This window comes from Mustelus asterias, chromosome 7 (genome assembly GCF_964213995.1).
Source record: "Mustelus asterias chromosome 7, sMusAst1.hap1.1, whole genome shotgun sequence".
NCBI classification, from domain to species: domain Eukaryota; kingdom Metazoa; phylum Chordata; class Chondrichthyes; order Carcharhiniformes; family Triakidae; genus Mustelus; species Mustelus asterias.
In genome coordinates this window covers 131,197,491-131,223,838 of record NC_135807.1, presented here as the reverse complement: position 1 = coordinate 131,223,838, position 26,348 = coordinate 131,197,491, and the positions used below count along the sequence as shown (strand labels likewise).

Genomic DNA, 26,348 nt, shown 5'->3' with positions numbered 1-26,348 from the left:
TAGGAGGCTGGTTTGCGTGATGGACTGGGCTATGTTCATAACCCTTTGCAATTTCTTGCGGTCTTGGTCAGAACAGGAGCCATACCAAGCTGTGATAAGAAAGAGTTTGATTATTCCTTCTGATTTAATCACTTAAAACTGCTTTAACTGCTCGCATCATTAGCTATTCGCTAAGTTGTCCATCAACACATATTGCTTTTCTGGAGACCCCTCTAACATTTATTCCAACATTGACTTTCTCAGTGAGGCGGGAGCTGACTGCAGCATATACCGTCAATCCCGAGGGACTGATCACGATTGAAGTTTGTCGAAGTTGCTTTACACCCTGTCCTGTTTTAAATGCTATCATGGCTCGGTCACTCACGAACCTGGGAATCGTAGATTCACGTCGGCAAACATGTTTAGCCCAAGGCCACATCTGCCTTTCCCTGTAGCACTAATCAAAGAACAGGAAGCTAGAACAAGTTGAGCTTTGGAAAATGGGATAAAACTGCAGGAGACACTTAAATGGACGCTATCACTGGACTGGTATTGTGATTACATGGTGGAGATGCCGGCGTTGGACTGGGGTAAACACAATAAGAAGTCTCACAACACCAGGTTAAAGTCCAACAGGTTTATTTGGTAGCACAAGCCACTAGCTTTCGGAGCGCTGCTCCTTCATCAGATGAGTGGGAGTTCTGTTCACAAACAGGGCATATAAAGACACAAACTCAATTTACAAAATAATGGTTGGAATGCGAGTCTTTACAGGTAATCAAGTCTTAAAGGTACAGACAATGTGAGTGGAGAGAGGGCCAAGCACAGGTTAAAGAGATGTGTATTGTCTCCAGCCAGGGCAGTTAGTGAGATTTTGCAAGTCCAGACAAGTCGTGGGGGATACAGATAGTGTGACATGAACCCAAGATCCCGGTTGAGGCCGTCCTCATGTGTGCGGAACTTGGCTATCTGCTCAGCATCATTGGGTTCATGTCACACCATCTGTAACCCCCACGACTTGCCTGGGCTTGCAAAATCTCACTAACTGTCCTGTCTGGAGACAATACACATACATCTCTTTAACCTGTGCTTAACCCCCTCTCCACTCACATTGTCTGCACCTTTAAGACATGATTACCTATAAAGACTCGCATTCCAACCATTATTTTGTAAATTGAGTTTGTGTCTTTATATGCTCTGTTTGTGAACAGAACTCCCACTTACCTGATGAAGGGGCAGCGCTCCGAAAGCTAGTGGCTTGTGCTACCAAATAAACCTGTTGCACTTTAACCTGGTGTTGTGAGACCTCTTACTGTGATTACACTCAGAACATGATGATGTCCAGCATTTACTATTACAGAGCCCAAAAGCAAATTACTGCAGATGCTGGAATCTGAAACCAAAAGAGAGAATGCTGGAAAATCTCAGCAGGTCTGGCAGCATCTGTAAAGAGAGAAAAGAGCTGACGATTCGAGTCTAGATGACCCTTTGTCAAAGCCAAAAGGCATAGAAAGTGGGAAATATTTATACTGTGGGGTGAGGCAATGAAAGATGAGTCATAGCCACAAAACCAAGGGGAACGGCTGCTGATGGCAGTCCATAGAGAGAATAGAAGGTGTGAATGGCCAAACGGCAGAGAAGCTGAAATCAGAGGGTAAACTGTGGCAGATTAAATGTGGGGGGAGGGAGGAGATGGGTGGGAAAGAGGTAAAATTGAGAAAAAGGGGAAGCAAAGGGGGACAAAAGGGTCAGGAAAGGAGGGATAAAATAGGGGGAAAGAGTTGGTGGGGGGGGGGGGGAAGAAAAATAAAGAAAAACAATAAAGAAATAAAAGGTAGAGAACAGTTAAAAATTAAATGAAATGAAAACAAAGGGGTGGAGGTGGGGTAGAGCTAATCATCTGAAGTTGTTGAATTCGATGTTGAGAGCGGAAGGTTGTAACGTGCCGAGCCGGAAGATGAGATGCTGTTCCTCCAGTTTGCGTTGAGCTTCACTGGAACATTGCAGCAGGCCAAGGACAGACGTGTGGGCATGGGAGCAATTACTATACAGAGCAATTCATTATGTTATCATCGTGCTTTGATTCCGGACGATGTTAATACTAGCCAAGTCAGATCCCAGTGTCAAGTCCGGCTTGATAGATCCTAACTTTCACTTTCTTTTAGAAACCATGGAGACAGATTATTGAACAAATTCACAGGAATCTGCTGCTGAACTTTCAACACAGAATAAAACATTTTTAAAATTAGTTTACGGGATGTGGGCGTCGCTGGCTAGGCCAGCGTTTATTGCACATCCGTAGTTGCCCGTGAGAAGGTGGTGGTGAGCTGCTGCCTTCAACTGCTGCAGTCCATGTGGTGTATATACACCCACCATGGTGTTAGGGAGGGAGTTCCAGGATTTGGACCTAAGAATAAACCAGAGAAATGAATTATATTCATAGAATCATAGAAATTATAGAATTCTTACAGTGCAGAAGAAGACCATTTGGCCCATTGAGTCTGCACTGACAACAATCCCACCTAGGCCCCATCTCCGTAACCCCACATATTTACCCTGCTAATCCCGCTAACCCACGCATCCTGGGACACTAAGAGGCAATTTAGCATGGCCAATCCAACCTGCACATCTTTGGACTGTGGGAGGAAACTGGAGCACCGGGAGGAAACCCATGCAGACACAGGGAGAACGTGCAAACGCCACACAGACAGTGACCCAAGTTGGGAATTGAAACCGGGTCCCTGGCGCTGTGAGGCAGCAGTGCTAACCGCTGTACCGCCCTCCAGACAAAAAGGTTGGAAGGATTTTGGTGCAAACACAAGAAAATGATTCAAATATTCACTATTTCTTCGCCCCAGCTATCTCTACAGACACTTAGAAATTTGGAAAGATAAAACAATTTATTTATCTTGTACTCTAATATTGAGGCCAATTATACCTGTGAACCAACTGATGAATGGTGGTCAGATGCATCACACTCCAAAGGAAATGAGGTCATTGAGTGTTTTTAAGACAGAGATAGATAGCTTCTTAATCAATAAGGGGATCAAGGGTTAGGGGAAGAAGGCAAGAGAATGGGGATGAGAATCATATCAGCCATGATTGAATGGCGGAACATGTGATTATCATAGGTTTCTCAACACGCCACCCAGATTCCTGTCACACCATGAGCCAACTGGCTTCTCAACCCAATTCTCCCACCTTTTTCCCGTAACCTTTGATCCCTTCACCAATCAAGAACCTATCTATCTCTGTCTTAGATACACTCAATGACCTGGCCTCCACCATCTTCTATGGCAATGAATTCCACAGATTCACCACCCTCTGGCTGAAGAAATTCCTCCTCATCTTGGATCTAAAGAGTCGTCCCTTGACTCTGAGGCTGTGGCATTGGATCCATGTCTCTCCTACTGATGGAAACATCTTCCCCACGTCCACTCTATCCAGGCCTTTCAGTATTCTGTAAGTTTCAATGAGATTCTGCCCTCATCCTCCTAAACTTCATTGAGTACAGATCTAGAGTCCTCAAATGCTCCTCATAAGACCATAAGATATAGGAACAGAATTAAACCATTCAGCCCATCGAGTCTGCTCCGCCATTCAATCATAGCTGATTTGATTCTCATCCCCATTCTCTTGCTTTCTCCCCATAACCCTTGATCCTCTTATTGATCAAGAACCTATGTATATAAAAGCAAATTACTGTGGATGTAGGAATCTGAAACCAAAAGATAAAACGCTGGAAAATTTCAGCAGGTCTGGCAGCATCTGTAAGGAGAGAAAAAAGAACCTATCTATCTCTGTCTTCAAGACACTCAATAACCTGACCTCCACAGCTCTCTACATCAACCCTTTCATTCTCGGGAACATTCTCATGAACCTCCCCTGGACCTTAAAAAGGGCCATGATGTGGAGATGCCGGCGTTGGACTGGGGTAAACACAGTAAGAAGTTTAACAACACCAGGTTAAAGTCCAACAGGTTTATTTGCCCTTAAAACAGCCCTTAAAAAGGGCTGCAGGGAAAAGTCTGGGAACTACAGGCCAGTGAGCCTCACATCTGTGGTGGGTAAGTTGTTGGAAGGTATTTTGAGAGACAGGATCTGCAGACATTTAGAGACGCAAGGATTGATTAAGGACAGTCAGCATGGCTTTGTGAGTGGAAAATCATGTCTCACAAATTTGATCGAGTTTTTTGAAGGGGTAACCAAGAAGGTAGATGAGGGCAGTGCAGTTGATGTTGTCTACATGGACTTTAACAAGGCCTTTGACAAGGTACCGCATGGTAGGTTGTTGCATAAGGTTAAATCTCAAGGGATCCAGGGTGAGGTAGCTAAATGAGTACAAAATTGGCTTCTTGACAGAAGCCAGTGGGTGGTTGTAGACGGTTGTTTTTCTAACTGGAGGCCTGTGACCAGCAGTGTGCCTCAGGGATCAGGGTCCACTGTTATTTGTCATTTATATTAATGATTTGGATGAGAATATAGGAGGCATGGTTAGTAAGTTTGCAGATGACACCAAGATTGGTGGCATAGTGGACAGTGAAGAAAGTTATCTCCGATTGCAACGGGATCTTGATCAATTGGGCCAGTGGGCTGACGGATGGCAGATGGCATTTAATTTAGCTAAATGCGAGGTGATGCATTTTGGTAGATTGAACCAGGGCAGGACTTACTCAGTTAATGGTAGGGCGCTGGGGAGAGTTACAGAACAAAGAGATCTAGGGGTACATGTTCATAGCTCCTTGAAAGTGGAGTCACAGGTGGACAGAGTGGTGAAGAAGGCATTCAGCATGTTTGGTTTCATCGGTCAGAACACTGAATACAGGAGGTGGAATTTCTTGTTGAAGTTGTACAAGACATTGGCAAGGCCATACTTGGAATACTGTGTGCAGTTTTGGTCACCCTATTATAGAAAGGATATTATTAAACTAGAAAGAGTGCAGAAAAGATTTACTAGGATGCTACCGGGACTTGATGGTTTGAGTTATAAGGAGAGGCTGGATAGACCCTCGACTTTCTTCTCTGGAGCGTAGAAGGCTGAGGTGTGATCTTATAGAGGTCTATAAAATAATGAGGGGCACAGATCAGCGAGATAGTCAATATCTTTTCCCAAAGGTAGGGGAGTCTAAAACTAGCAGGCATAGGTTTAAGGTGAGAGGGGAAAGATAGAAAAGGGTCCAGAGGGGCAATTTTTTCGCACAGAGGGTGATGAGTGTCTGGAACAAGCTGCCAGAGGTAGTAGTAGAGGCGGGTACAATTTTGTCTTTTAAAAAGCATTTAGACAGTTACATGGGTACGATGGATATAGAGGGATATGGGCCAAATGCGGGCAATTGGGATTAGCTTAGGGGTTTTTAAAAAAAGGCGGCATGGACAAGTTGGGCCGAAGGGCCTGTTTCCATGCTTAAATCTCTGACTCTATGACTCGCCTTTTCAGGTCACCTGACTTGTAGTTGTGCGCTGTTTCAGTATTTCTGTCTCTGCACATCTGTGCAGAGCAGTCCCCCAGCCTAAAGAACGTAAAAACCACTAACTGCGCGCGTGCACCCCCTTTCCTGGATGGCACAAAGCGTGAATTCAGTGAATTACGCATGTGCAGCCATCTCCCCGCCAGCACGTGCGCAGGAGGTCCACTGCGAACTGTATCCTGGCTTCTGAACTCCCAGTCTCTGACTGCCGATTAAGGGAGGTGTCGGGAGTTCCTCACGGTCATCATGTTTCCTGTTGAAGATTAATGACGCTCTTTTGACATGCCTTGATCAATGACTCATTTCTCATTTACCAAAGGACATCTTTTTTGTGCTTAATTTGTTTTTGCTTTACCGTGTATCTGCGCTGAACATGGTGTTCTATTCCTTCATACACCAATAAAGTTATGGTATAAATTTGGAGCAGATCTCTTGTCTGACTTCCAGCCTTTTTTGTCAAGTTACTAACTGAAAGTCATCTTTTGTATTACTGTAGATAACAACCCTCCTTTCCCAACCATCTCCCTCTTAGGATCTTTTTTTTTAAAAAAGCGATCCTCTTTTAGACTTGCACAAGATTTGATTTGATTTATTATTGTCGCATGTATTAGTATACAGTGAAAAGTATTGTTTCTTGCGGGCTATACAAAGCATGCCATTCATAGAGAGGGAAACGAGAGAGTGCAGAATGTAGTGTTACAGTCATAGCTACGCTGTAGAGAAAGATCAGCTTAATGCAAGGTAAGTCCATTCAAAAGTCTGATGGCAGCAGGGAAGAAGCTGTTCTTGAGTCGGTTGGTACATGACCTCAGACTTTTGTATCTTTTTCCCAATAGAAGAGAGTGTGGGCGGAATTTTCCAACCGCGCTTGCCCCCAAAACTGGAAAATCCCAACCAAGGTGCGTAGTCCGCCCCTCATCCATTCCGATTCCCGTGACGGGCAGGACGGACAATTTCCCCCCACATGTCCTGGGTGCGTGGGGTCTTTAATTATGTTGGCTGCTTTCCCAAGGCAGCGGGAAGTGTATCCAGAGTCAATGGATGGGAGGCTGTGACACTGTGCAGGGATATATCTCAACTCCCCCTCTGGATGCCAAAGTTGATGGAAGCCGGGACTCGCACTTTCATCATTGCCACTGCAATTCCTTTAGCTTGGCTCGAAAACCACATTGGACCCCTGCCAGGCGCTGCAGATGATTCCCCCTCACTGGTGAAGGGATGCTGATTTAACTGACCTCCTTTTGTGCTGTAATGTCTCTGATTTATGAAATCCGTGGTTTCTGGAAATGAATGTGATAAAAATGTGCCTGTATTCTTCATGATTTTTAGCTTTTTTTGAAAGCAGTCGTGATGTTCTCTGTGGTGGTGCAATTTTTTTTTTAAAAAGTACTGTTTTAAATTGGAGTTTCTAAAATGGCCCATTTAGGTTCCTTAATACTTCAGCCATCAGTCTGAGACAGTGGGAGCAATTAGTTGATATAATAGCCATCACATACTTATTGTTCTTAATTGAAGTCTAAAATATTATCACTGTTTATTGTTGCTGTATTATTGGCAGCCACATTAGATTTTAGTTGGCGTGTTATATACCACACCACAAATTATTCTTTTTAGTGAGTATAGTGTATGGGATACCACAAATCTGATGATTTTAATATACAGATGGATATTTATTTGGACTATTGGCTAGCCTTGGACTCATTGACAAGATGCCTTAATTTATGATCCTTAAATCATTGAATAATACTTTCCAAATCACGGTGGCACAGTGGTTAGCACTGCTGCCTCACAGCGCCAAGAATCCGGGTTCAAGTCCCAGCTTGGGTCACTGTGCAAAGTGTGCATGTTCTCCCCATGTCGGCATGGGTTTCCTCCCACAGTCCAAAAGACGTGCTGGTTGGGTGCAATGGCCATGCTAAATTCTCCCTCCGCATACCCAAACAGGCGCCGGAGTGTGGCGACCAGGGGATTTTCACACTCATTTCATTACAGTGTTAGTGTAAGCCTACTTGTAACACTAATAAAATAAATCAGGAAGGACGTGACTGCACTACAGAGAATGTTCATCAGGATGTTGCCTGGGATGGTGCATTTGAGCTATAAGGAGAGACTGGATAGGCTGGGATTGTTTTCTTTAGGGCAGAGAAGGCTGAGGGAGGACATGATTGAGGTGCGTAAGATTATGAGGGGCATGGACAGGATGAATAGGAAGCAGCTGTTCCCCTTGGTTCAGGGGTCAATCACGAAGGGGCGTAGTTTTAGGGTGAGGGGCAGGAGATTCAGAGGGGATTTGAGAAAAATGATTTTCACTCAGAGGGTGGTGGGAATCTGGAATGCACTGCCTGGGAAGGTTGTTGGGGCTGGAGACCTTACAACTTTTAAAAAGTATTTGGATGAGCACTTGAAATATCGTAACATTCAAGGATATGGGACAAGTGCTGGAAAATGGGATTAGCGCGACTTTAGTGGTAGTTCTTGTCGGTGCAGACTCGATGGGCCAAAGGGCCTTTTCTGGAGGGCCAAAGGGCCTCTTCTGTGCTGCATGCCTCTACGACTCTAAATCGACCAAACTATGGAGCCACAACTCAGTGAGTGGAAAAAGTTAAGAGGTACCAAGGAGCATTGGATCTAATCACGAATTGGGATTTCTTGGCTGCAAGTTCCAAAATTGTTGAGGCGACATTATCAAAGTTTAATAAGTGTGGACATTAATAGAATGTTGAATATATAACGCAGAAAGGTGGGTCAAAGTGCCCTCGGGAATAAATGTGAGATTTTATATTGCTCTGACTTTCCTAATGAAGTTCTGTCATATTTCTATTAATTTTAGAATGCATTTTTTGTGCATTAGACCACACACAAGTTATGACATACTAGGAGTGTGACAAACATGCTTCGGTGCAGATTCGATGAGCCAAAGGGCCTCTTCTGCACTGTAGTATTCTGTGACACTAAATCTATGCATGGGCTTGGATCCGGTTTCCTCCCACACTCCAAAGATGTGCGCGTTAGGTTGATTGGCCATGCTAAATTGCCTCTTAGTGTCAGGGGAGATTAGCAGCGTAAATATGTTGGGTTACGGGAATAGGGCTTGGGTGGGATTGTTGTCAGTGCAGACTCGATGGACCAAATGGCCTCCTTCTGCATTGTAGGGATTCTATGATCCCTTGAAAGATCAATTTAAAAACAGAATTTTGAGGGGGGAGGAAACACTTTTTTACAAAAGAAAAATGTTCAGTGAAATAGAATATCTGTTGATGGATCGGTGAGATTGTAGACAGCATAGGTTCTGCCAATCAGTCGATGAATGGGATGAATGAATTCCAACCTGGAGTTATAAAACAGACTGATTGTACCAAATTAATCAGAAAATAGCTGATCTTAGTTGGCCACATTCCGCCAACTTCCTACATGTCCTTTGTTTGACCGCCAGTTCATATCCCATCCAGCATTGCTTCCCTCGAACTTGACATGCGGTGTTAGATTATTTCCCTATGCTGCAGCCACCTTGCTGTACTTACACTGACCTAAATATGTCAATTGGGTAGTTTTTGAAACACAAAAATAATTCTCTAGAGTTGCTACTGATTTTTGACACAGATCTTCCTGTAATTCAGTTCCTGGAACTGTGCTCATTGACACACAGTGCTTCCTAGTCCAGCAGTGCACAAATTTAAAATACTCATCCTCGCCTTCAAGTCCCTTGATGGCCCCTCCCCTTTCTATCTTTGTTAAACACCACCCCCCACCCAAGACCTACAATTGGATGAACGGTGGCACAGTGGTTAGCACTGCTGCCTCACAGCACCAGGGGCCCGGGTTCGATTGCCGGCCTGGGTCACTGTCTGTGTGGAGTCAGCATGTTCTCCCCGTGTCTGCGTGGGTTTCCTGCGGGTGCTCCGGATTCCTCCCACAGTCCAAAAGACGTGCTGGTTAGGTACATTGGCCGTGCTAAATTCTCCCTCAGTGTACCCAAACAGGCGCCAGAGTGTGGCGACTAGGGGATTTTCACAGTAACTTCATGGTAGTGTTCATTTAAGCCTACTTGTGACACAAATAAATAAATAAACTTCTCTCAGATCTCTGTGCTCCTCCAATTCTGGCCCCTTGAACATCGGTCCACCAGCTGCCTTGGCCCCAAACTCTGAAATCCCTTCTTTAAACCTCTCCGTCTCCCTGTTTAGCCACTCCCTCAACCCTATTTCTTTGACTAATGCTTTGGTCAGCTATCCTTGTATCATTTTCTGTGACACTTCTGAAGTACAATCTCTTAATAACTCAATGTCATCCAGTTTAAACCCTGGTATAGGTATGGGTGGATGTCTTGTGGCGCAGTGGGTAGCGTCCCTACCTCGAGACCCACCCCAGGACTTGATAACCGTAAAAGGTGCTCTCTTAACACGGCCAAACAGGTTGAATGTCAGTCCTTCCAAACACGCCAATGGCTGGCGGTAAGAGTGGGAGAGACTCCTGGTCAGCCATGCTTGATGTGGAGTGGCACCACTCAAGCTATAAGCCCCCTGGCAATAGACTGGTGACCTGTTCCGGGAATTACTAGCTATGGAAATTGTCGGAGGGAAATTTGAAGGTGGCCAATTGTGTCTTAAACAAAGACAATTCAAAACTCGCAAGGCAAATATCTCTGTGCAAGGACATAACAAAATTCATTTAACGTAAAACATAGAACAAGACAATAGAAATGTACAGCTGACTGGAGTCTCATGAAGGGTTAATAGCTCTGGAAGAGAGTAGTGCAATGTTGGACTGAGGAATCGGATGATCTCCTATGGGGCTGCTTGGAGTCAGTGGACTGGTCAGTATTTAAACTCTGCGACCAGCCTGAACGAATACGCCACTACAGTAATTGACTTCATTAGTAAGTGTGTAGAAGACTGTGTGCCAAAGAAGCAAATCCGTGTATTCCCCAACCGGAAACCATGGATGATCAGGGATATCTACTGCTTGCTGAAGTCCAGGTCTGAGGTGTTTAAGTCAGGCGACACTGACCTATACAAGAAAGCCAGATACGATCTAAAGATTTCCATCAAAGACGCCAAAAGACAATAGATGCCAAAAGACAAAGCTAGAGTCCCAGGCTAGCCACACCGAACCCCGCCGACTATGGCAAGGTCTGCAAGACATAACAGGCTACGAGATGAAGGGATGTAAAATCGCCGGCTCCAACGCACCCTTCCTTGATGAGCTCAATGCATTCTATACCCATTTTGAGCAAGAGGTCAGCGAGAGCATGCCCTCCACCCTGGAAGCCTTGGATGAACCTGTATCTGGGGTCACCATTGCAGATGTCAGAGCAGCTTTTCTTGAAGGTCAACCCACGGAAAGCAACTGGCCCGGATGGGGTACCCGGACGTGCACTCAGATCCTACGCAGATCAGCTGGCGGAGATATTCACAGACATCTTCAACCTCTCTTTGCAACAATCTGAGGTCCCTATCTGCTTCAAGAAGATGACCATCATCCCGGTACCTAAGAAAAACCAAGCAATGTGCCTTAATGACTATCGGCCAGTGGCACTGACATCCATCATTGTGAAGTGATTTGAAAGGTTAGTCATGGCACGAATCAATTCCAGCTTCCCGGACGACCTGGATCCACTATAGTTTGCCTACCGCCGCAACAGGTCCACAGCAGACGCCGTTTCCCTGGCCCTGCACTCAACCCTGGAACACCTCGATAACAAGGACACCTATGTCAGACTCCTGTTTATTGACTACAGCTCAGCCTTCAACACTATTATTCCCATGAAACTCATCTCCAAACTCCGTGGCTTGGGCCTCGGCACCTCCCTCTGCGACTGGATCCTGAACTTCCTAACTCACAGACCACAAACAGTAAGGATCAGCAACAACATCTCCTCCATGATCATCTTCAACACCGGTGCCTTACAAGGCTGTGTTCTCAGCCCCCTACTATACTCTTTATACACCTATGACTGTGCGGCCAAATTCCCCTCCAATTCGATTTTCAAGTTTGCTGACAGCACCACCGTAGTGGGTCGGATCTCAAACAATGCTGAGACAGAGTACAGGAAAGAGATAGAGAATCTGCGGCAACAATAATCTCTCCCTCAATGTCAACAAAACAAAGGAGATTGTCATCGAAGCTTACAGGAGAACATGCCTCTGTCTACATCAATGAAGACGAAGTAGAAAGGATCGAGAGCTTCAAGGTTTTAGGTGTCCAGATCACCAACAACCTGTCCTGGTCCCCCCATGCCGACACTATAGTTAAGAAAGCCCACCAACGCCTCTACTTTCTTAGAAGACGAAGGAAATTTGGCATGTCAGCTACGACTCTCACCAACTTTTACAGATGCACCATAGAAAACATTCTTTCTGGTTGTATCACAGCTTGGTAGACCAAGACCCCAAGGAACTTCAAAAGGTCGTGAATGCAGCCCAATCCATCACGCAAACCAGCCTCCCATCCATTGACTCTATCTACATTTCCCGCTGCCTCGGCAAAGCAGCCAGCATTATTAAGAACCCCACGCACCCCGGACATTCTCTCTTTCACCTTCTTCCTCCGGGAAAAAGGTACAAAAGTCTGAGGTCACGTACCAAACGACTCAAGAACAGCTTCTTCCCTGCTGCTGTCAGATTTTTGAATGGACTTGCATTTAAGTTGATCTTTCACTACACCCTAGCTATGACTGTAACACTACATTCTGCACTCTCTCGTTTCCTTCTCTATGAACAGTATGTTTTGTCGGTATAGCGCGCAAGAAACAATACTTTTCACTGTATGTTAACACATGTGACAATAATAAATCAAATCAAATAGAGGGACAGTATCTCTCCGAAAAATCTGAAGTACAGAGTAAAATATAGATCAATTATACTTTTTCCTAATCAATAATTCTGCCTTCCATTAGCTTAAAATCAATTCCTTTTAGTAGTTATACATCAATATAAATCTCTGTCAAATACCTCAGCCAACCATATGACACTTAATAGTATGGTGATATCTTATTCATCCAACTGATTCCGGATGTAGTCACAGAAATGGACGCAAATCTACCTTGGTGCACCTCTAATTGCGGGAAGAGAATTGCAATATGTCTGGGTGAACTTAGTTTATTGTAGAATAATAGAGGTCACAGCATAAGAGGGAGACCGGTAGTCCTGATGTGTGTGTTTCCTTTCCTAATGAATGGACTTACAGCATGGTTGTGAAGCCTGCAATCATTGACTGGATTCTGCACAGCTGCTACATTGCCGCTCTCACACTAATTTAGAGCATTGATTGCATTGAAAATCTGACAGTAACAATCTAATGTTGCACCCATGTTCTATTCTACTGATTAGTGAAATCAATCATTGAATGGCTAAAGTCGGTGTATACTTATTGCAAGAGGAGGCAACACATAAAAATCAAGTTAAGCAAGATCGGAATATAGTGTGTGGTATAATCTAAATCCTTTCTTTCATGAGACTTTCAATTCTGTTGAATTCCTCACCTAATGGTCACTTAATGACATTGAAATGACAATCACAAGGAGGCACAAGTTCAAAATAAGGGGGGAAAGGTTCAGTGGAGATGTGCGGGGGAAGTCTTTTACACAGAGGGTGGTGGGGGCCTGGAATGCACTGTCAAGTGGGGTGGTTGACGCAGTTACGTTAGCCACATTTAAGACTTATCTTGATAGACATATGAACAGGCGGAGAATAGAGGGATATAAGCGGTTGGTTTAGATAGGTAAACGTGATTGGCGCAGGCTTGGAGGGCCAAAAGGGCCTGTTCCTGTGCTGTACTGTTCTTTGTTCTTGTGATGACAGCAACTCTGGTTTATGATGAATATTTGCATTGAAGAATTATTGAGTGTAGTTGCAATTCAATTGCTGGCGGAGGGCTAGTAATTCAATGGTTTGTATTCCTACCTCTGGGCCAGAAGCTCCAGGATCCAATCCCACCCCAAGTCTTGATGGCCACTAAAGGTGCGTTTCGAACATAGCCAAACAGTGTGATTATCAGCCTGTAAATCTTTGAAGGGTTGGGCAGATGGATTGTTTGGAGGAGGTTTGTGCGCTCTCTCAGACACCTCCATTTCGCTCTGTGTTCCTCGACCAAGTCCCTCAACGTGTTCCCGAGTCAACCTTCTCCATTTTGGTTGGTCACAAGCCAGGCGGGGATGTTCAGGGAGGCTTTGTGGGCATCCCAAAAGTGTTCCCACTGTCCTTCCTGGGAGTCTCCTGCCACGAGCGAGTTCCCAGTGGAAGAGTTACAATTCACTGGATGGCAGGCGGTAAGAGCGGGAGAGTTTCCTGGCCAGCCACACTGCCGAGGGCAACGGCAAACTGCGGATGTACTTTGCCAAGCGTGACCGCGGACCAATCCAGAGGAAGTTCACGGTTGCCAACACCGTTTCAGGGAGTGGCATCTAAAGGAGGAGGAATTGTGATTCCAGTAGCAAATGTTTCAGTTGAAAACCAAGTAAATCGCTTGCAGCTGTGGGCAACTTTACAATATTTTTAACTTACCTATATATCTAAAATTGTGCAATACTGCTAAAGCCCTATTTTGCCACAGCAATGTTTTTTGTTTATTCATTCGTGGAACATGTGCGTCGCTGGCTGGCCAGCATTCATTGTCCATCCCTTGTTCAGAGGGAAGTTGAGAGTTAACCACATTGCTTGGCTCTGGAGTCACATGTAGGCCAGACCAGGTAAGGACGGCAGATTTCCTTCCCTAAAGGACATTAGTGAACCAGATGGGTTTTTTCGACAATGGTTCCATGGTCATCAGTAGATTCTTAATTCCAGATTTTTAAAATTGAATTCAAATTCCACCATCTGCCGTGGCAGGATTCAAACCTGGGTCCCCAGAGCATTAGCTGAGTTTCTGGATTAATAGACTAGCGATAATGCCACTAGGCCATCACCTCCCCCATGTGAAGTGTAAAGACACCCTGCAATGCAACAGTATATTTTGATCTTTAAAGCCTTGGGATGCTTTGAACATTCTCCGCGTCAAGGCACTAATCACTCAAAACCAGCTCTGCTGGCTGAAATGTGCCGTTGGCACAGTGGTTAGCACTGCTGCCTCACAGCTCCAGGGACTCGAGTTCAATTCCGGCCTCAGGTCACTGTCTGTGTGGAGGTTGCACATTCTCCCCGCGTCTGCGTGCGTTTCCTCCGGGTGTTCCAGTTTCCTCCCACACTCCAAAGACGTGCTGGTTAGGTGCATTGGCCGTGCTAAATTCTTCCTCGGTGTACCCGAACAGGCACCAGAGTGTGGCGACAAGAGGATTTTCAAAGTAACTTCATTACAGTGTTAATGTAAGCTTACTTGCGACACTAATAAATAAACTTTAAACTCCCGAAGCAACTCATCTATTCGGAACTTGCTCGTGACAGGAGACTCCCAGCAGGGACACCGGGAACACTTTGGGGATGCCCTCCGAGCCTCCCTGAAGAGATCAGACATCCCCTCCGGCCTGTGGGAGTCCCTGGCTGGTGACCGACCAGAATGGAGAAGGTTCACTCGGTGTTGCACCGAACACATTGGGAGACTTTGTCAAGGAGTGCACGCACACGGGTGAAGTGGCGGTGTCGAAGAGAGCGCACAAACAACCCGTCTACCCAAGCCTTCAAGCACTACTTGCCTGGCATGTGGCAAAATATGCAGATGGCATATTGGCCATCTCGGGACCCATCAAGCTGGAGTGGATGCAAGTCATTCTTGATCTTGATGGAACTAGGAAGGAAAGAAAGAGGACTTTGAGATGTTGTGCATTGGACCTTGGGTCTGATGGTGGTGTTGGGATTAATTTGAGTGATAATTAAGGAGGCTGTACATTAAAAGTTACCGAATTTCCCTAAATTACACTGGTGCTAACACACTGAAGAGGCCGAATAAAAACACTTGCTTTTATTTAAACAAAATAGCGCTCTTATGCAATGCCAGTGATGGCCTGATTTTAAAGGGGGTTGAATACTGTGTGAAAAATTGTCACAGTGCAATGTATAAAGATAATCAGAAAGATTAAGGTTTCCATTAATCATGTTAACTGAATATCAACGAGATGTTATCACATCATCATTGGATTTTTAACGTTTCAGCATCTATACGACTGCAAAAAAAAATAAAATTAGTGGACACTGATTGATGGTTTCTCTCTGGGGAAATTGCATTATGTTTTCCCGTTTGACATCAAAATAATTGCCAAGCATGCAAAAAATGTCCTGAACCATAATCCAACTCCCTGCCACTTTCCTCATTTAAATCGGGTAATAAAACTTGACGTAATAAAAATTACGAGTCATCTGTGCCTTAATAAAATGATAATGTGCAGGAGGAAGATGTAGCTGGTGTGATCAGTAAGTTTGCGGACGACACAAAGATTGCTGGAGTTGCGGATAGTGATGAACATTGTCAGAGAATACAGCAGGATATAGATAGGCTAGAACATTGGGCGGAGAAATGGCAGATGGAATTTAATCCAGATAAATGCGAAGTGATGCATTTCGGTAGATCTAATGTAAGGGGGAGCTATACAATAAATGGCAGAGCCATCAGGAGTATAGATACACAGAGGGACCTGTGTGTACAAGTCCACAGATCCTTAAAGATGGCAGCACAGGTGGAGAGGGTGGTCAAGAAGGCATATGGCATGCTTGCCTTTATTGGATGGGGCATAGAATATAAAAGTTGGCATATGATGTTGCAGCTGTATAGAACGTTGGTTAGGGCACATTTGGAATACTGCGTCCAGTTCTGGTCGCCACACTACCAGAAGGACGTGGAGGCTTTGGAGAGAGTACAGAAAAGGTTTACCAGGATGTTGCCTGGTATGGAGGGTCTTAGCTATGAAGAGAGATTGGGTAAACTGGGGTTGTTCTCCCTGGAAAGACGGAGGATGAGGGGCGACCTAATAGAGGTGTATAAAATTATGAAGGGCATAGATAGGGTGAACAGTGGGAAGCTTTTTCCCAGGTCGGAGGTGACGAACACAAGGGGTCATGGATTCAACGTGAGGGGGGCAAGGTTCAACACAGATGTCAGGGGGACGTATTTTACACAGAGGGTGGTGGGGGTCTGGAATGCACTGCCAAGCAAGGTGATTGAGGCGGACACGCTGGGATCATTTAAGACGAGTCCAGGTTCCGCACACATGAGGACGGCCTCAACTGGGATATTGGGTTCATGTCACACTATCTGTAACCCCCACAACTTGCCTGGATGTGCAAAATCTCACTAGTTGTCCTGTCTGGAGACAATACACATCTCTTTAACCTGTGCTTAATGCTCCCTCCACTCACATTGTCTGTACCTTTAAGACTTGATTAGCTGTAAAGACTCACATTCCAATCATTATTCATGTAAATTGAGTTTGTGTCTTTGTGCCCTGTTTGTGATCAGAACTCCCACCCACCTGACGAAGGAACAGCCTGTTCCGAAAGCTAGTGGCTTTTGCTACCAAACTGGCTAGGATCAAGTGTAGTGTGGATCGCCTGCACTTGGTTGAGGTCATTGGGTTGCGCTGAGGCTTCATATGTTTCATATGAAGCAATTTTTAAAAGCGGCATCTCGGCCTTTTGGCTAAGATGCAAATGAGCTCAAGTCTTGGAGGAGGATCCTCCCCCTTCTCCAATCAGCTTGACTCATGTAGATCAGGCCCAGGACAGGGTGGTTTTGGTCTCCTGTCCTGTCTTGTCAGCCTGGATCTGAAATGTCTCAACTTGTTGAGACTCTGAATTGGATTTGATTTGATTGAATTGGAAAAGTATTAAAAAAATAAAATAAAATAAACTGTTGGACTTTAACCTGGTGTTGTTAGACTTCTTATTCTGAGCCAGTATACAGGGCGCAGTCATCGGCAAAGAGGAAGTCTCTCAGAACAGTCTCCTTCACTTTGGTAATAGCTTGAAGTCTCCTCAGGTTGAAGAGCTTCCCATCCACTCTGTACTTGAGGCTGATTCCAGCAACACTGGAAGGCATCATTCAGCATGGCAGTAAACATCATGCTGAACAGTGTGGGTGTGAGCACTCAGCCCTGTTTGACGCCATTGGTGACTGGGATTGTCTGCCGTCCAGTACTCTGGCCATCATGGAATTGTCGGACCATCTGAATGAACTTGGGGGGGCAGCCGAACTTTGACATGATCCTCCACAGGCCTTGTTGGCTGACAGTGTCGAAGGCTTTCGTGAGGTCAAGAAAGATTGTGTAGAGCTCGCGATTCTGCTCCTGACACTTCTCCTGAAGTTGGCGCGTGGCAAAAATCATGTCAATAGTCCCGCGACCTTTGCGGAAGCCACACTGTGACTCTGGAAGCAGGCCCAGCTCCGGATGAGTGACCAGACGATTTAGCAGGACTCTTGCGAGGGTTTTTCCTGCGATGGAGAGCAGCGAGATTCCTCGATGGTTGTCCCATACTTGCCGATTGCCCTTCCTCTTGTAGAGGTGTACGATGGAAGCATCTTTAAGTTCCTGAGGAATGGATCCTTGCTTCCAAAAGGACTGGAACAACTCGATGAGCTTCTCGATAAGTACAGGACCAGCAGCTTTATAGATCTCTGTGGGTATAGCGTCTGCCCCTGGGGCTTTGCCACAAGATAGCTGGCTAAGCGCTTTCGTGACTTCGGCTACTACCGGTGGGTCATCCATGGCGCTGTTGATATCAACCTGGGGAATCCTGTCTATCGCCTCATCGTTAATAAATGACGGTCGGCTGAGGACGGCTTCATAGTGTTCAGCCCATCTCTGCAGGATCTGAGCCCTCTCTGTAATGAGAGTTGTACCATCTGTACTCAGGAGGGGGGAGCTCCCGAGAGATTGATGTCCGTAGAGAGTGTTGAGGGCTTCATAGAACCGTTTCAAGTCGTTTATGTCAGCGTATCCCTGTATGTCATCTGCCTTGGCGCTCAGCCAGGCATCCTGCATTTTACGCAGTTTATTCTGGACTGTCCTGCGAGCACTGGTAAAGGCGTTTTTCTTGGCAGCTGATGATGGGTCGTTGTGACAGGCACGATGAAGACGGTGCTTTTCAACAAGTAGAGTCTGTATCTCCTCATCATTCTCATCGAACCAGTCATGCTGCTTGCGGGTAGAGGGCCCGAGCATCTTCAGTGCAGATGAATGGACAGCATCCCTGAGGCGTTCCCAGTCGTCCCCAGCACTGCTGCGAGGTGTAGGTCAGCGAGCTTGGTTTCTAAGTCTTCAGCCAGTGCTGAAGCTATGCTGGGGTTCTTTAGCTTGGCCACATTGATTCTTTTCATAACCTTGCTTCCTTGTGGTCGCCTCTTGGGTCTGATGCGGAGCCTCATTTTGGAGACAATGAGCCTGTGATCTGTCCAACAGTCAGCACCACACATGGCCTTGGTCACTCTGACATCCTGCCTGTCTTTTCTCCTGACAATGACATAGTCGATGAGATGCCAGTGCTCAGAGCGGGGGTGCATCCAGGAGGTCTTGTTATGGGTAGGCAGATGGAAGGTTGTGTTGGTGATGAGGATGTCGTGTGGGCTGCACAGGTCTTCAATAAGAGTAGGCCGTTACTGTTGCACTTGCCTACTCCATGCCTCCCAACGACTCCCGGCCAGAATGCAGAGTCACACCCTACTCTTGCATTGAAGTCGCCAAACAAGATCAGCTATTCGGTACTGCTCACTGCTGATAGTAGGGCGTCTAGTTCTTTGTAGAACTTGCCTTTCATCTCGTCCGGGCTGTTCATTGTGGGGGCATAAGCGCTGATCAGGGTGGCTTGACTGCTGTTTTGTAGCGGAAGCTGTAATGTCATAAGCCGGTCGTTCACACCCTTGGGGAGACTAGCAAGTTTCCGAACAAGGTGACTCCTGACGACGGAATCCAACTCCAGCATCACGGCGCTCATCGCTGCCGCGACCGCTCCAGAAAAAAGTGTATCCACCAATTTCAGTCAGCTGACCTACGTTGGCAAGACGAGTTTCACTCAGGGCTGCAATGTCAATGTTGTATCTTGCAAGCTCTCTGGCAACTAAGGCTGTTCTTCTCTCTAGTCTATCTGCTGGAGGGTTGTCCAAAAGCGTGCGCACGTTCCAAGTGCCCAATGGTGAGCGATGTCACCTTGTGTTTTATTTTGTTTGTTCGACCACAAGATGGGATCCCCGCCAGCCGCGGTAAACTGGCCAGGGTGTAGTGAAGCAGGCAATGTTTAGGGCACCTTTTCTAGCCCCTTCTTCATTCTACGGAGGTGAGCTGTGCGTTTCTGAAGAGGGCTACTCATTCGCCCAGGTAGACGCCGAGTTTCACTGCTGCTTCGGTCAGCGGAAAGCGACCATTAGAGCTGAGCCGCCTGTGTGCAGGTCCGTGACTACAGCTCCCAGTGTATCCACACCTGCTGCTTCGTCACTCACCCATCGCCACAGGACTTCAAAGGTTGAACATGACGGTGATGATGATGGTGTCGAGACTAGCGCGTGATTTGGATTAAAGTGAGGGAGAGTTGCACAGCGTCAGCCTCACTCTCTCGTCCCAATTCCCATCTGGATCCAGTGGCAAGACCAGAGTTGAGACGGCTGGAGATGGGACTAGGCGCAGTGGGTGACCAGGACGTCTACTGTGTCTTGTCCTGCTCTTCGCGTTCCACAACACTTGCAGAGACCGCCTTCTTGACCGTTGGACCTTCCATTGGTCTCGTCCGCTCGATCCGCCGGAGTCTGTCTTCATATGCTGGGATAGACATCTCCCAATCCCACCGAGGGTTGAGACCCATCGGCTACCCTCACCTGGTTTAGCTGGCTTGTCAAAGCCGTTGCCCGGGGTGTGGCCGCTGTCGCATGCAAACAGCTACGGGGAGCCAGAGGTGAGAGCTGAGTGCCAGGTGGGGCCCAAAGGTGGACGAACCGCCCTAAAAAGGACGCGACATGTTCCTCCACCTGAGGTACTACCCCTCCCTTACACCCCTGAGGTGGCGTACCAACCGATTCAAGAACAGCTTCTTCCCTGCTGCCATCAGACTTTTGAATAGACCTATCTCGCATTAAGCTGATCTTTCTCGACACCCTAGCTATGACTGTAACTGTACATTCTGCACTCTCTCCTTTCCTTGTCTTTGTACAGTATGCTTTGACTGTATAGTGGGTAAGAAACAATACTTTTCACTGTACACGTGACAATAATAAATCAAATCAAATCAAAAATCTAGAGAAATTAGAGATGGACAATAAATGCTGGCCGAGCTAGCCATGCCCACACCCGCGGAAAAATATATTTTGAAAAATAATTGATCTCTGCAGATACGTGTGTTCAAGTTCAGTATTGACTGTGGGTGGAATTTTATGACCTCACTCGGGCGAGGCTCGTAAAATCCCACCTGAGGCCAAAGGAGAATTCCGTCCTCCGAGCCTCACCCACCCCGGAATCGGTAAAATTCCGGCCAGTATGTCTGGCGAAAAGGCAGTGAAGTGGATGAGCAGCCCTGATTGCATTGAATGATGGAACAGGCTGAATGGCCTCCTCCTCCTATGTTCCCATCTGCTTGGAATGGCAGGAGGCCCAGGGTGGGGAGTCATGTTGTGTTACAGGTCAACCACCATCTAATTGAGGGGGAGAACAGGCTCAAGGGGCTGAATGGCCCTCTCTCCGATTCCTGGGCTTTTGCATACTGTCTTTGTGTGTGTCTGTTCTCTGGAAGTCTGGGATTGAGCAATTTCTCCGACATCTTACCAACATTCTTAAACCATGGAGCGCCTGAAGGGAGAGACAAACATTGTCAATTCTAAGAATTATTCGGGTGAGAAATAACACTGTTTCAATTTGAGTTGGCTTTGAGGAGTCCAAGTACAACACAGAACAGATAGAATATAAAACTGCTTCTAATTTATCCCAGCTACCTCTTATATAATCCTTCTTGAAGGACCACTATGATTCTTATCCATTTTCACTGTAGTTAATGGCTTTTGCTTGATATTGTCAATTTGATACCAACTGTTCATTATAATGAACGGTTAGCTCGGCTAGTACTGAATAGGTTTACAACAATGATTCCAGAGATGGGAAACTTCAGTTCTGAGGAGCTTTGGGGAGATTTGGACTCTTCTTGGAGATTTGATAAAGGTGATCAAAATCATGAGGGGGTTGGAGAGAGTAGAGAGGGGAAAACCGTTCCCACTCATAAAGGGATCGAGAGCGAGAGTGATTTGCAAAAGAAGCAACTGCGATGTGAGAGAATACATTTTCACACAGCGAGTGGTTGGGGCCTGGGAAGCTTTGTCTGGGGGCGTGGTGAAGGCAGGTTCAGTCGAAGCATTCATAGAATCATACAGCGCAGAAGAGGCCTTTCGGCCCATTGAGTCTGCACTAATACATTAGAAACACCTGAACTCCCACCTAATCCCACCTGCCAGCACTTGGCCTATAGCCCTGATGTTAAGATGTGCCAAGTGCTCATTCGGATACTTTTTTAAAGGATGTGAGGCATCCCGCCTCTAACACCCTCCCAGGCAGCGCATTCCAGACTGTCAGCGCCCTCTGGGTAAGAAAGATTCTCCTCACATCCCCTCCCAAACCTCCTGCCCCTCACCTTGAACCAATGTCCCCTTGTGACTGACCCTTTAACTAAGGGGAATAGTTGCTCCTTATCCACTCTGCTCATGCCTCTCATAATCTTGTACAGCTTGATCAGGTCGCCCCTCAGTCTTCTCTGCTCCAACGCAAACAACCCAAGCCTATCCAATCTCTCTTCATAACTTGAATGTTCCATCCAAGGCAGCATCCTGGCAAATCTCCTCTGCACCCCCTCCAATGCAGGAGGGAATTAGATGATTACGAGAATAGAAACAATGTGCAGGGTAACTGGGGGGTGGCAGGGGAATGGCATTAAGTCACAATGCTCATTTGGAGAACCAGTGCAGACATGATGGACCAAATGACCACCTCCTGCGCCATAACAATCCTGTGTAACGTTTTCTTTGGACTCTTCCTGACCGATCACGAGGGGTCACGGACGATCACAAGGGGTCACGGGCTCAAGCTGAGAGGGGCGAAGTATAACTCAGACATCAGAGGGACGTTTTTTACACAGAGGGTGGTGGGGGCCTGGAATGCGCTGCCAAGTAGGGTGGTGGAGGCAGGCACACTGACATCGTTTAAGACTTACCTGGACAGTCACATGAGCAGCCTGGGAATGGAGGGATACAAACGATTGGTCTAGTTGGACCAAGGAGCGGCACAGGCTTGGAGGGCCGAAGGGCCTGTTTCCTGTGCTGTACTGTCTTTGTTCTTTGTTCTGTGACTAAATAGAGATTCCTAAGGTGCATTTCACAATTGAATCATTTCAGGAAGAGGGAAACAAAGAGTTTGGATTAATTTTAAACCAAGTCACTGAACTATCTTGTTTCCTCAGCGCCATACCACCTCCCTTTAACATTTAGGATAACTGGACACTTCAGTTGTGTGGGGCTTCCCTCCTCTTCCCCCGTCTATTACTCTCAAAGGGCTTTGAATGAATTTGAATTAGAATAGTAGTTTGTTTTAACGTTTTAGATAATAGGCAGCACAACTGTGGCATCATTTTACAGTACAGTAATATGCTTTGAATCTCAACATAGCCCAGAGCAGATGGAGTAATTAATTAGAAAGCCCAAAGCCCATTTCGAGATATTGTTCCATGCAGAATAGAATCCCTACAGTGCAGAAGGAGGCCATTCGCCCCATCGAGACTGCACCGACTCTGACAGAGTAACTTATCCAGGCCCCCTCCCTCCACCCTATCTCCGTAACCTCACACATTTACCATGGCTAATCCCCCTAACCTTCACGTCTGTGGATACTGAGAGGCAATTTAGCAATCCACCTAACCTGCACATCTTTGGGAGGAAACCGGAGCACCCAGAGGAAGCCCACGCAGACACGGGGAGAATGTGCAAACTCCACACAGACAGTCACCCGAGGCCGGAACTGTGAGGCAGCAGTGCCAACCACTGTGCCACCATAACTGTTACCCCCCTGAATTCTATTTTAATTCCCAACTGCAGTTGGACTAGGATGATTGAAAGGAATAGAAATACAATCATAGAATTCTTACAGGGCAGAAAGAGGCCATTTGGCCCTTCGAGCCTGCACCGACAACAATCCCCCCCAGGCCCTATCCCCGTAATCCACATATTTACACTGCTAATCCCCCTGACACTGAGAGAGAATTTAGCCTGGCCAATCAGCCTAACCCACACATCTTTGGACTGTGGGAGGAAACCGGAGCACCCGGAGGAAACCCACGCAGACACGGGGAGAATGTGCAGACTCCACACAGACTGTGACCCGAGGCTGGGAATCAAACCCGGGTCCCTGGCTCTGTGAAACAGCAGTGCTAACCACTGTGCCAGTGTGGGTTCCGTTAAATGTTTTAGGGGTATGTACATGTATGTGTGCATGTTTGCGCATGTTGATGTATGTTATGGTGGGCGTGTATTATTGCTGTCGCAGTAATAGAGATGTTAAAATTGCAAAAGTTTGGAGAAGGATTGACGCTGCCTTTCTCTTCCTGTCGCTCTCCCCATGCAATCAATCAGGATCTTACCAAGTAGACAACTTAGCTTCACCGAGGTTGCATTGTGTGTTACAGAGTCGTACAGCCTCACCAGCATCAGATGTTAGATGAGGATGAGCTGCCTAACTCCGCTCAGAGTGAAGAGAAGCCTGGCCCTTCGCGAGCTGGAGCGCGGAAGCGTCAGCCGAGCATGTCTGAGACCATGCCCCTCTACACGCTCTGCAAGGAGGACCTCGAGAGCATGGACAAAGAGGTGAGCAAAAAAAGGACATTTGAAAGGAAACAGGTTCAAATAGAGACAGGGAAGATATCATTCGCAGCATTTGTGTAGAGTTTGCACGTTCTCCCCGTGTTTGTGTGGGTTTCCTCCGGGTGCTCCGGTTTCCTCCCACAGCCCAAAGATGTGCGGGTTAGGTGGATTGACCACACTAAATTGCCCCTTAGTGTCCAAAGATGTGAAGGTTAGGTGGATTGGCCATGCTAAATTGCCCCTTAGTGTCCAAAGATGTGAAGATTAGGTGGATTGGCCAAGGTAAATGTGTGGGGTTACGGGTGGAGTGTGTAAGATGCTCTTTCAGAAAGTTGGTGCAGACACGATGGGCCGAATGGTCTCCTTCGGGACTATAGGCATTCTATGGAACTTGGGGAGGGGCCATTGTTCACAGAGAGGAAGAATTATTCCAGCTACAAAGAAGGGCCTATTGGCCCTCAATACCTTACGGGGGATATCAGTGAATGGCAACATTTCAAGTGGGGTGTAGAGGAAAGTTACATGTTCTCCATAGGCATGGCAAGCAGATTAACCAAGGAGCCAAAGTCTACCAATGATCTTCAGCCCAGTAGCATATTATATGACAGGATGTACCATATCTCTGTGTGCAAAGGCAGCCAAAGATGTGCGGGTTAGGTGGATTGGCCATGCTAAAATTGCCCCTTAGTATCAGGGGGATGAGCAGGGTAAATACGTGGGGTTATGGAAATAGGGCCTGGGTGGGATTGTGGTCGGTGCAGGCTTGATGGGTCGAATAGCCTCCTTCTGCACTGTAGGGGTTCTATGATTTGTGAGCTGTAACAATAAGATCAGTGCACAAAATGATGCTGTTTTGAGATTTAACAGTGATTTTTTTCCAGAGTGTTCTGTTATAAATATTGTACTGAAAGTCAGAGCAATGTCTGGGCTGCAATCTGAGACAGGATTCAGAAGTAAATCACTGCGACATCTCAGCTACGTGATAATGTGCTGGATAAATTGTTTCATTTTGTGCTGACCTCTGACCGTATCGATTTTAGATCCAATAGATTAAATATACGCTTTTTACTACTTAGTAGTACAGTTTGTTGTTTGTGTTATCTCTTCCTGCTTTCGTACCTTATTATGATAGAGCTATATTTTGCCACAATTTGCAGTTGCTTGTATTAACATACACAAACTGATCGTTTTGTCCCTGGGGTCGAGTGAACCTTTAAAGTTCTTGATTTGAATTTGTCTACAGTAAATCTGGTTATGAAAACTTTGTCATAGTATACATACTTTAGTGCAGATTTTGCCATAGCATAGGGTGTCATAGGGGTGGCACAGTGGTTAGCACTGCTGCCTCACAGCGCCAGGGACGTGGGTTCAATTCCGGCCAGGGACCCGGGTTTAATTCCGACCTTGGGTCACCGTCTGTGTGGAGTTTGAACATTCTCCCCATGACTGCGTGGGTTTCCTCCGGGTGCTCCGGTTTCCTCTCTCAGTCGAAAGATGTGTAGGTTAGGTGGATTGGCCGCGCGAAATTGACCCTTAGTGTCAGGGGGATTAGCAGGGTAAAAATGTGGGGTTACGGAAATAGGGTGCTCCGGTTCAATCGAGTTATGGTCGAGGGGATGCCAACCAAACAAAGACAAAGAGGAATGAATCATATTGCAACAAAATATTTTTGGGGTCTCTTTGACATTGTCCTTGTTTGTTCAAAAATGGCATTGAAAATAATTTCAACATTTACACAAGAAGACAGTTAAGCCTCTAAAATAGCGTTTTCTTTGTCTGTAATGCCGAGAATACCCTTGTTTTCTGTCACCCATGAGAGAAAGCTGAATCTTTTATTTAATTTTGATTTGATTTATTATTGCCACGTGTATTAACATACAGTGAAAAGTATTGTTTCTTGCGCGTTATACAGACAAAGCATACCATTCATAGAGAAGGAAACGAGGGAGTGCAGAATGTAGTGTTACAGTCATTGCTGGGGTGTAGAGAAAGATCAACTCAATGGAAGAGAAGTCCATTCAAAAGTCTGTCGGCAGCAGGGAAGAAGCTGTTCTTGAGTCAGTTGGTACGTGACCTCAGACTTTTGTATCTTTTTCCCGATGGAAGAAGGTGGAAAAGAGAATGTCTGGGGTACGCAGGGTCCTTAATTATGCTGGCTGCTTT

At 46.2% G+C, this 26,348-nt stretch overlaps 1 protein-coding gene across 1 annotated transcript in view; it reads left to right on the top strand.

The window, feature by feature from the left end:
* ctdp1 (CTD (carboxy-terminal domain, RNA polymerase II, polypeptide A) phosphatase, subunit 1) overlaps nucleotides 1-26,348 on the top strand; it is a 334,539-nt gene that overhangs the window by 133,843 nt on the left and 174,348 nt on the right. Inside the window, exon 11 of the mRNA XM_078216841.1 lies at nucleotides 24,011-24,188. Within this exon, the coding sequence (XP_078072967.1) occupies nucleotides 24,011-24,188 (178 nt within the window). The remainder of the gene's footprint in view (nucleotides 1-24,010; nucleotides 24,189-26,348) is intronic.